This window comes from Heterostelium album (assembly GCF_000004825.1).
Source record: "Heterostelium album PN500 unplaced genomic scaffold PPL_scaffold1, whole genome shotgun sequence".
Taxonomy (NCBI): domain Eukaryota; phylum Evosea; class Eumycetozoa; order Acytosteliales; family Acytosteliaceae; genus Heterostelium; species Heterostelium album.
This window is the reverse complement of record NW_008805063.1, coordinates 163,192-174,091: the sequence shown is the minus strand read 5'-3', so window position 1 is coordinate 174,091 and position 10,900 is coordinate 163,192. Positions and strand designations below refer to the sequence as shown.

At 29.7% G+C, this 10,900-nt stretch overlaps 5 protein-coding genes across 5 annotated transcripts; 3 read left to right on the top strand and 2 right to left on the bottom strand.

The window, feature by feature from the left end:
• Positions 1-4,185: 4,185 nt before the first annotated feature.
• On the top strand, positions 4,186-6,051 carry PPL_00149 (uncharacterized protein; the record flags this gene model as incomplete). Its single annotated transcript, XM_020571188.1, has 1 exon — positions 4,186-6,051. One exon carries the CDS (start codon positions 4,186-4,188, stop codon positions 6,049-6,051), a length of 1,866 nt encoding a protein of 621 aa, XP_020438462.1.
• A 545-nt stretch (positions 6,052-6,596) lies between these two features.
• On the top strand, positions 6,597-7,679 carry PPL_00148 (uncharacterized protein; the record flags this gene model as incomplete). Its single annotated transcript, XM_020571187.1, has 2 exons — positions 6,597-6,993; positions 7,078-7,679. The coding sequence occupies 2 exons, from the start codon at positions 6,597-6,599 to the stop codon at positions 7,677-7,679; spliced, it is 999 nt and encodes a 332-aa protein (XP_020438461.1).
• Positions 7,680-7,732: 53 nt separating this feature from the next.
• On the bottom strand, positions 7,733-9,016 carry mcfM (mitochondrial substrate carrier family protein; the record flags this gene model as incomplete). Its single annotated transcript, XM_020571186.1, has 4 exons — positions 7,733-7,880; positions 7,959-8,128; positions 8,202-8,821; positions 8,971-9,016. 4 exons carry the CDS (start codon positions 9,014-9,016, stop codon positions 7,733-7,735), a joined length of 984 nt encoding a protein of 327 aa, XP_020438460.1.
• A 394-nt stretch (positions 9,017-9,410) lies between these two features.
• On the top strand, positions 9,411-9,872 carry dnajc19 (mitochondrial import inner membrane translocase subunit 14; the record flags this gene model as incomplete). The annotated part of the gene is made up of 2 exons (XM_020571185.1): positions 9,411-9,610; positions 9,737-9,872. The coding sequence occupies 2 exons, from the start codon at positions 9,411-9,413 to the stop codon at positions 9,870-9,872; spliced, it is 336 nt and encodes a 111-aa protein (XP_020438459.1).
• A 433-nt stretch (positions 9,873-10,305) lies between these two features.
• On the bottom strand, positions 10,306-10,899 carry PPL_00145 (ubiquitin-related modifier 1; the record flags this gene model as incomplete). The annotated part of the gene is made up of 3 exons (XM_020571184.1): positions 10,306-10,423; positions 10,531-10,677; positions 10,877-10,899. 3 exons carry the CDS (start codon positions 10,897-10,899, stop codon positions 10,306-10,308), a joined length of 288 nt encoding a protein of 95 aa, XP_020438458.1.
• Position 10,900: the final 1 nt, after the last annotated feature.

Sequence of the window (10,900 nt, the reverse complement as noted above, 5' to 3'; positions counted from 1 at the left end):
CTACGATCATTATTACAAACACTGTTTTGTTTAAGGTCAACTTTTTTATTCGATCTATATTTCGCTCAGCACCAGTAATTGTAATTTATAGAACCCATTTTTAATTGCTTTTTTTTTCTTTTGGTCAATTTATAATAATACAATTTTTTTAAGTATTATATACAGATAAAGATAAAAATATAGACTTTAGAAATTATATCATAAAAATAGATTTCTATTATATCAAATCAATCAATTATTTAGTAAATCAAAATTTAGTATTAATATTAGTATATTATATTAAATTTAAAGATCAAATTATTTTAAAACATTTATTTTTAATTGTAAGTAATAACAATAAAACTATTTATTAAAATTCTATAAGAATCTACAAATTATTTTTTTAGAAATCATAATCATAATAATAGAACACATATTTATTTGTATCAAATATTTAATCATTGTTGACCAATTTTGGTCAACACACCAATTTTTTATTTTTCGCCTTTTTTTTTTTTTAAAAATAAAAAATCTAAAATATCTTGAATTATTAATCATAAATAAAATCAGAATGAATTTAAAGTTTTTGTTTTGGAAGCGATGAAAATTTTACTTACACTTTTCGAAAAATGAAAAGGTTTTATTAATAGCGATAGAATCATCAAAAGAATGTTCACAGCTATATTCTTTTAATATAGATCAAACCTTCAGAAGGATCATTCATCCCATCTCTTTTTTTTTTTTATTATTATTATTAATTAAATAATTTTGGATGCTTGGTTTGTTGTTCAACTTTATGACAACATTTAACAAAATATGTAAATGTCAACAAAAACAAATATCATCAACACCCACCACAACTACCACTACCATCAATCACCAATAATAAAACTGGAAATGAACCCAACAAACCAAACACCAACTTTAAGTTTTACAAAACCTATTGAAAATTACCAAAAAAGAATACAATAGTCAAAAAAGTATTCGACTTTTGGCATCTCACTACCAACACCAATAATCTATCAACATCATTCTTTCATTACACAAAGTTTATCAACATTTATATAACCTACTCAGGATCATGAATATCTATCTAAATTGTTATCATGATACTACCACCGACTTCGAAGCAATAAATATCTCATTAAATCGATGTTGTGTACTTTTTGTTTCCTTTAAAATAATAGTGATAACCAACAAAAAAATCATCATCATAAGCTTCTATTTCTTTTTTGTTTGTTCTAACGTATCTCCCCCAAACTACATCTTTTGAATCTCCTCGATCGCACACTACTGCTCCGAGCGGTCAATCGGATTAAAACAATAAAAGATCTTTATAAACAATTGTGTGTGAGTGTGTTTAAACAGTCGCCAACACCCACTTTTTACCATTAATGTCATTTGAATTCATGAAAAAATATGAAATCAAAGAATGTTTTTTGTCAGGGGGGCTAAAAGTGGACGAATCGGGCCGTCAAAAAACAAAATTTTATATTGCTGTTGGTGGTGGTCAAGCAAATCATGACACTTCCTATTTTTTTAATACTCCCACTCAAAAATGAAAAAAAAAAAAAAAAAAACTGTAAATTCAAAAAAAAAACAACTACCACACATACCAGTGCCCACCAACATGCAACGAAATTTAACTTTGCCCGAAGATATTTTTCATGAAATAAAATATCCATTGTTGATTAAAATGATAAAGTGTAGTTGTTAAAATCTTGTGATGCTACACTTTTTTTTTTGCCTTGTTAGTGTAATTATAACCTATACCACCAAAAATACTCGGTAATGGATGAAATAATAATTATCGCTGGCATCTAAGAATTTAGATAGTTATTGAATGGAATCGAGTTGTTTCCCCTATATTAATTTATTTTCTCATGATAATACAAAATATCATACTGTCTAAACCTACCAATTTAATGTTATCACCATTTTTTTCTTCTCACTTTCAAAAAACAAAAAAAACAACCATAAACCAAAAACCAACCAAATCAAACAAACAACAAAAAAAAACATCGCTTTTTTGTAAAGTTTGCAATTTTCAGAACAAGTGCTATTCCTTCTTTTTTATTTGCTTACCTCTTAATTTAATTCTTTTTATTTTATTTTGTTGAAATTTTAATTAATCTACCCAGAAAGAATAAATTGCTTTTAACTTTTTTTTGTTTTTTTAAAAAAAGGTGTCATTTTTGTTATTACTGATTTAATAAACAAATCCCAAGTTTTTTTTTATTTTCACCATCCGAAAATAACCTCATTTTATTTATTAGCCATTCAGTCAAAATAATAATTTCTGAATAAAATTAATAATCACTCTGTAAATGTGAACACCAATTAAACATCGTCATCACCAATAGCAATAATTCAAAGCATCATATCTATCTAATAATAATACATTTGTGTGGCTATCTTTACAACTGTCCGTTCCTTTTACTTTGTACTTTCGACCCAATATTTTATTTTCAAACCAACTACAATTGTTTAGCAATTCCACATATTTTTGCTTTTTTAAATATTTATTTAAATATCTTGTACAAAATTTATTTTACAATTATAATATTAATTTTATTTATTTATAACAAACCAACAGTATTTCCTTAAAAGATTCACCTCTAATTTTTCGATAATTGTAAGTACTTAATTATTAATTTTGTGAATTTACAGTTCAAACCAAAAGAAAAACACACATCCACAATCAGTTTTATCAGATTTTCTTTCATAACAAGTGGATCAAGTCAACTCAAAACTTGTGATTACACTTTTTATTTCTACTTCCTACACAACAAAAAAAAAATGTACTTGAACATTTCAGATATCTAACACTACACTTCCCAGTGATAGTTGTTAAATCGATTATGGATTGATATTTAATTATTATTGGCAATTTTCGAAAACTACTATTTCTAGTTATATTTTTATTTTTCTTTCGCCCACTTTATCACTGTAACCCTATCTATTTTCTATCTTCTTCTTCTTCCAATTCTTGTTGTGTCGGATTTGTTTTTGAATGCTCAAATGTAATTTCAACAATAAAAAATAAATCCCTGTCACCACTGCTATGTTTGTGCGTCAACACAATTTAAAAGAAAACTTTTCTATTTTTTGTTTGTTGATTTCATTTCATTGTTTTTAGATTCAACCCCGATAATCTCTATTTCTGGGTCAATATATTATCTCCTACAGTGGGAGCATCCCCCACAAATTCTATTTTCATCGGGATCAAAAAATCCTCAGTTGGATGATTTTTAACTTTTTTTTTTTTTTGAAAATTACTTTTTTTCTTTTTTATTTTATTACCAAACCGAACCATTTGCATATTTCAATACCACATTTTCATTCATCAAAAAAAATAAAATAAAATTAAACAAAAATCAAGAAAGATAATAATAATATCACATCACCAGTTCACTTCAGTTGTTCCAATAAATTTACAATTGTGTCATCAAATTTTTAATTCTGATATATTTTAAAAACTTTTCTTTTTTTCAATTCCACTATTCATATTCACAAAATCAATCAATTTTATTTGCAAATAATTATTTTAAAATATTAACTAACCAAACAAATTATAATCTTTTTATTTATTTATTTATTTTTACCAAAAACAGTAAATTTTTTTAATTAATTTCCGAAAAAAATCAAAATTAAAAAAAAATCAACTGAATAGTCAAAAATTAAAAACTACTCAAATATCTAAGAAATCCCATCGCCCAATATTAGCATTAGCCTGGTAATCTTTAGTTGAAACCTCACCCACACTTCTTCAAACCACCCCACCAACACACAATTTATTAAAACTCAGAAACTCAAAAATCTATCAGTCAAATCAAATCAAATCACAACCATCAGATATCTTTCATCACCACCCTACAACTACATTTTTAATTACCACACAACAACAAATTAACTAGACAAACAAACAAACAAACAGACAGTCAGCAAACTTAAGTTTATCTCTACTTGTTCTTTTTTTTATTTTATTTATTATTTATTTATTTTTTGGTTTAGAAGCAACTTCAATTTTTTTTTTTTATTTGCTTGCTTCCAATACCAAAACACTCAATTCAACACACACCATCAAATCAAACCAAATCAAATCAAATCAAATTCAAAAAGGTAAATATTATATATTTATTCGAATATGATTGGTGAATAACTTAACTTATTAACAATTTTTATAATTTCCAGATTTTTATATAAATGATAGAGAAAATGGAAGAACCAACTAGTGATTCAATGTTTTATAGTCCAACTTTCAAAAGGTATGAGTCAGTCACATTCTATGCCAATTTGTTGAGCATTCTGAAGCAGTACACACAAATCATCGACCAATGTCCATCGACCATCAGAAAGTTGGTGTGGTCTCATATATTTCAATTGCTTCGTCAACCACAACGTCCATGTGACAACATGTTCACACCAGTCATCAACTCGTGGCTCAACGAGAAATCGGTGGATCTCATGGATATCGAGACATACTTTGCTGCGTTCACTCAAGCTCAAGTAGAGAATCCATCGATCTTCCCAGCCCTCCCAAATGTCTCAGGTACATATTCAATTCCAGGCATCTCTGCACCAGCAACCAGTGTTCGTGTTCCAAATACTCATTTATCATCGATGTTGAGTACAACCTCATCATCAACCTCTTCATCATCTTCACAAACATCATCACCAATTACTCAATCCAATAACAACAATAATAATATTAATAATTTCAATAATTTTAATATTAATAATTCGAATACTTCAAAGTCAAATCAAACACCCAATCAAACACCAATTGGTTCACCAAAATCACCGTTGAGGCAACATCAACATCAACATCAACAACCACAATCACAACATCAAACACCACAACAATCACCACAATTACAATTACAACAAATTTTGACACCATTGCCTGCCAATCCACAACAGAACCATCCATCGGTTTGGAGCACCGAATTGTCTTCGGTATTCTCACAACTCGCTTTACTCCAGAGTTGGTCGACAGGACTCGATCGTCTCTCGTCAAACTCACGCGATTCCATTTGGCGTACCTGTAGATACATTCAACAATTTATAAACTATGACAAAACATCATTCGTAAAGACCATTCACAAATGGACGATCGACCCAATTCCAAATCTTTCACACATAACAGTGTTGTTCGCTGCCATCGGCTATCTCAAAGAGATGGGTGTAATTCGTGGTGAATTCAACTATACCAACAATTTAAACTCACCTGTTTTCGCAGCACCATCATCCTCAAGCAGCAATAACAACAATCACTCTGAAACAACACCACCAATGTCACCGTCTTCCTATGATCTTTCAAGTGATAACACTCCAGACTACTCTGTTTCTCCACCGTCGTCACCACGTCAGATTCGTTCCAACAGTGTACTCTCATCTCCAGGCACTCCATACTCCGACCATGTTTCTGCTGCTGCTTCTGCTACTCGTAAATCAACAACATCAAACAACAACAGCAACAACAATAATATTCATCAACTCCCAATATTATCGATGAGCAATTACTCATCACCTGTACATACACCATCGACAACACCACAATATTTATCACCACGTCCACTTTCAGATGTTCCAATCTCACCGAAAAGCAACGGACTTCAATTACCAAGTTTGAACATGGTAAACAACAACAATTCAACTACCAATACTGTCTCTGGTCTGAAGAAACGTAAATCAATTGAAGATCTCTTACAATCATCACCAAGTGAACACCAAAAGATGTTGAGCAATCTTATCAAGTTGGAACAAAATCAAAAGTTGATGCAACAGCAACAACAAGGATCGATTATCAATGACGACGATGATGAAGATGATATCGAAGATGAAACCGACCAAGAACTTCAAGAGCTGAAAAAGATGTCGGAAGAAACCATCATAAAAGTCAACTCCTATCACAACGTCTCAAGCTCACCCCTGAAAAAACAGAGAAACCTCTCTGGTAATGCTGTAGATCATCACGAACACAACCACTCTGCCACCACCTCTTCATCAGCATCATCACCAAACTCTGTAGAATCAAGGTCTTCCATTAGTTCAATTTTATGTTCTTGAAAGATCAAAAAACAACCTACCAACTATTTATTTATATTTAACTTCCGACGATCAAATAAATTAAAATTAACAAAAACAATAAAAAATATTATTTTAAAAATATCAAAATTTTAAACATCTCTTTCTTTACACACATACAAATATTGATATTCCAACTATTTTTAATTCTTTTTAGTGCAAAACAAGTGAATAAGATAACTTAATTAATTCAAGGAACTGAATACTTATGTTTCTATTAAAACCATATTATTAAAGCTAAGAGATAATCAGGAATTATAAAGGCATTATTAGTTTTGTTAGATTGATCAGGAATAGAAATTTCAAATATAAAATAAACCAAATAATATCAATAAAAATTATAATAACAAAACTAACAAACTGTAAACTTGATTCATTAAAAAAAAAAAGAAATATGTATGAGAAAAATGATCATTTTCTAAGAAAGTAATTTTTTTTTTTTTTTTTCAAACAAAATGAATAAATAATAAATAGTTTATTTGTTATATATTTTTTTATAACAAGTTATCTATTATTCTATATTGATAATGAATACACAATCACAAATTACTTCATCTATACCATCATCTTCCTCTTCCTCTTCTTCTTCTGGTTCTACATCATCACCTATTTCACATACATTGAATTCACAATTCGCAACAAACACTCAAGTCACCACGCCAACCAAACAAAACCCAGCAGCAGCAGCACAACCAACTCAACCACCTATCAATAGCAATCCAAACTATAGACAACCACAACTAAAGATTGCAGAAAAGAAAGATGTACCTGTAGCAAGAGCTGAAGTCATTAAATTTATGTCACCAACGGCTGCATCATCGCTCTTTATATCGAACCTACCCAATTCAGTTTCAATCTCTGATATGCTAACTCTTCTAAATCCATTTGGTTTAGTTTTCGATATAATATCAAAAGATGGTAATTGTAAGTTTAAATATATAATTATTATTAATAATAATAACAAAACAAAACAAAACATAACTAATTCAAATTGAATTATATATACAGTTTTAATAAAATATTATTCTGCAATTGCTGCACAAAATGCGTATAATTCATTGTATGGTCAATTGGTACATGGCTATCCAATGAGAATTGCATTCTCCAAGCAAGCAAAGACATTTGAACTTAGATACGAACAATCGGCTGAACTCATCAACTATTACGTTGGTTTCAATCAATGGTCGACAGAGATCATCGGTACACACTTTCAGCAATCGGTCGTCGTAGATCCAATGTCGATGTACGGTGAGGAAGTAGATGAAAGTATAAAGCAAGAGGAACAACAGCTACCATCATTAACTATACTTGAATGTGTTGCAACTATTCGAATGGTGTTGAAAGACGGTCGCTCTATCACCGTAGATGGCAGTAGTCAGATCGATTCGATGCTCAATAATCCCGACTATCACAATCATCCAAAGAAAGCGGCCATTACCAACGCAAGACGAGTTGCATTCTCGAAGCTGGCTATCGTTAGAATCGACGGTCAATCTGTACTTCACATATTAGATCAATCCATTGAAGAACAATGGAGTCAACATGATAAACAACAACAGCAACAACAACAACAACAAATAGATAATCAAGCATATCTTAATAGTTTTTAAAAACTATCTATATATATTTATATTACATATTTATTCATTATTCATTATTATTATTATTGTTGTTGTTGTTTTATACCTATATCATAACTTATAAATAACTTTCTAATCTCTTCATATGCCAATAAGGTAATCGATGAATTTGGTATTACTTTTAGTGTATTCGGAATGACACCACGATAGAAACCTGTAATACCTTCAGATCTAATATAATATAATAGCAATGTCTTGTAAATAAACTTTATCACTTTTAATATGTTAGCTTGTTATCAATCTAATTACCTATATATCTTCTTAGCAACATCCATTGTTCCATTATAAACAGCTGTCTTATCTTTTGTTGGAATGTTTCTTTCATCTTGAAGTCTTGTCTTTATCACTTGGAATGGATATAACATTGTACTTGCTAGAAACTTTGAAACACTACTAGCAATGAATATATCTGATGATGACTATATATAGTTTATTAGTTAGAATAGCAGTTAGAATAGCAGTCTATACTTTAATATAAAAATGATACATTACCAATTGATTAACAGACTTGTTGCTACGTTTGGCAAAGAATGATTTCATTTCGTCGTAGGTAGACATTTGTATACCACCGTGGAAGGTAAGCCAGAGTGCTGGCACAACACCTTTGTACAACCCAAAGAATCCTTCTTTGGCAACGGTCTTTCTGATGCCATCGATGAATCCCGTGTAGTAGCTCTCTGAGCCAGGCACCTGCAGTTGCATTCTCGTCTTTATCATGAAGATCGGGTTGGTGATGAACACCTGACTGGCACCGGCTGCAACACCCGCTACAAACCCTTGATACAACGGTACTGTCTCGGTGTTGCCGTTGTTGTTGAACCGTTTGAACGCAGTCTTATAGGATTCGTAGAAGTGCATGTAGACACCCCACGCCACACCACTCGCCAGAACCGTTGGACCTATTCCACGCCAGAACTGTGAGACACCCTCATTCTTCAGCACCGAGTAGAACGTACTGACTAGACCTGGTCGACTACTCTTAACACCAGTAGCAGATGCTCCACTCTCCACAGCAAATCCAGATCCTTGCAGTCTGATCTTCAGTAAATCGAATGGTTGTAAGATTCCAATGGCAACGGTAGATCCAATCGATGCTGAAATACCATCATAAACTTTTGATTTTTTATTGTTATTATTATTATTATTATCATTTTTTTTACAATTATTATCAATTAATAAAATTAATCAATCAAATCAATCAATATTGAAATTCATAATTATTATTATTTTAATACTATTTGATTAATAATATGATACATACAAGGATTTAACTTTTTACTACTATTAATATTTGTATTTGTTGACATCTTTTTCTTTTGGTTTTAAAAATGAATGATGCTATTAAAAATCTGATTTACTAAAACACACACATATTACTTTCGTCGGAATTAACAAATTAATAATATTGGTTAATATGATTGAAGTCGACTCTTCACTAAAAAAATAACACTTTTTTGAATTTTCATTGCCCAATTTATTTAACCATCACCTCTTTTTTTTTATTTTTGATTTTTTTGAATTTTTTTTTTTTTACACCTGACAAGTTGATTCGTTGTTTGTTTTTTATTTTTATTTGTTATTTTGTTTTCAAAGTTATTTTTTATTGTTGTTTTTGTTTTAAATATTTTAGTTTTAAAAGCAACTTATTTTTTAAATAAAAACAACAGAATTAAATTAATTAAATATATACAGACAGATAATATGGCTACACCATTCATTATTGGATTGGCAGTTGCAGGTGCTGCATATGCCACAAGAGGAGCAATTAGAGCAGCTTCAAAGTTGAAATCGAATCCAAACTTTTTCTTTAGCATGGGTCGTCAAGCATCAGAAGGTAACTTTGGTGAAGGTTTCCGTGCAAAGATGGATAAAGAGGAAGCTGCTGCTATTCTTGGTATTCCGTAAGTTGATGATGATGATGATGATATATAACGATAGATAATCGATTATCAACAAACTGTTGTTGCATTACATTGTTACTAATAATACAATAACAACAATAACAACAACAACAATAATAACAACAGTGAAAATGCAGATGAAAAATTAGTTAAAGAGACACATAAGAAACTTATGATTAAGAATCATCCAGATAGAGGTGGATCATCATATCTAGCCACTAAAGTCAATGAAGCAAGAAACATTATGGTTGGAAAGCAATAGAAACAACAACCAACAATAATAGCGATACATATAATACCATTTTTCCAAACAAAACAAACAACAAGCAGAAATCAACAAGCAGATTCGATTAGCTTAAACAAACTAAACAATAGATTATCACCAAATCATTTACTATGATTACTATCAACAAACAAGTCAACATCCAATCAACAATCAACCAATCATTTTAAACAAGTGTATATAATAAGAACGATAGTTTAAGATATATTACTAATAATATCTTTAAGGAAATTTATATAATTTGCTCTCAACTCTTTATTTAAACAATAAATAGAAAACAATAAACAATATAATAGAAAAGAAAAACAAAAGAATCAATTAAGATTATTCTTCAAAATAACTGACTGACTGATCGATCGATAGATTTAAAATATAATTTAATTATTTATAGTTTTATAGTTTGTTTGTTTGTTTAACCACCATGCAAAGTTGAAATAAAAGAAACAGTATCACCATCTTCAATAATTGCATCTATTCCACCTTCTAATTCCCAATCTGTATCGTTGATCAAAACTAATATACCTGGTCTCCTATTTTTATTATTATTAAAAAAAAAACCGTTAGAATTGAAAATATATTTTGTTGTGATTTATATATATTGTATAAACATTTAAAACAAAGATATATAATAACATACACAGTTCCATTCTCTACGAATAACTCTGGTCTCTCCTTTACATGATTATCACGCATCCAATAAACCAATTGCTTCAAAGGTATACTGTCCCCACTCAACTCAAATTGATGATTCTTTTTGTTACTAAACAGTATCTCTAAACCACCACTATTTAAATATCATAGAATTAATTAATTAATTAATATAATCATAAGAATCAAAGCGATTTATTATTACAGGAATAAAAAATATATAACAACAACAACAAACTATTTAAGATATGATCTTATAATAATATTTTTGTTTTGTTATTGTTATACTTTGTTTTTTTTTTTTTCCTGTAATCTAATCTATTTATATTTAATACCTTAATTCTATATTTACAATCATA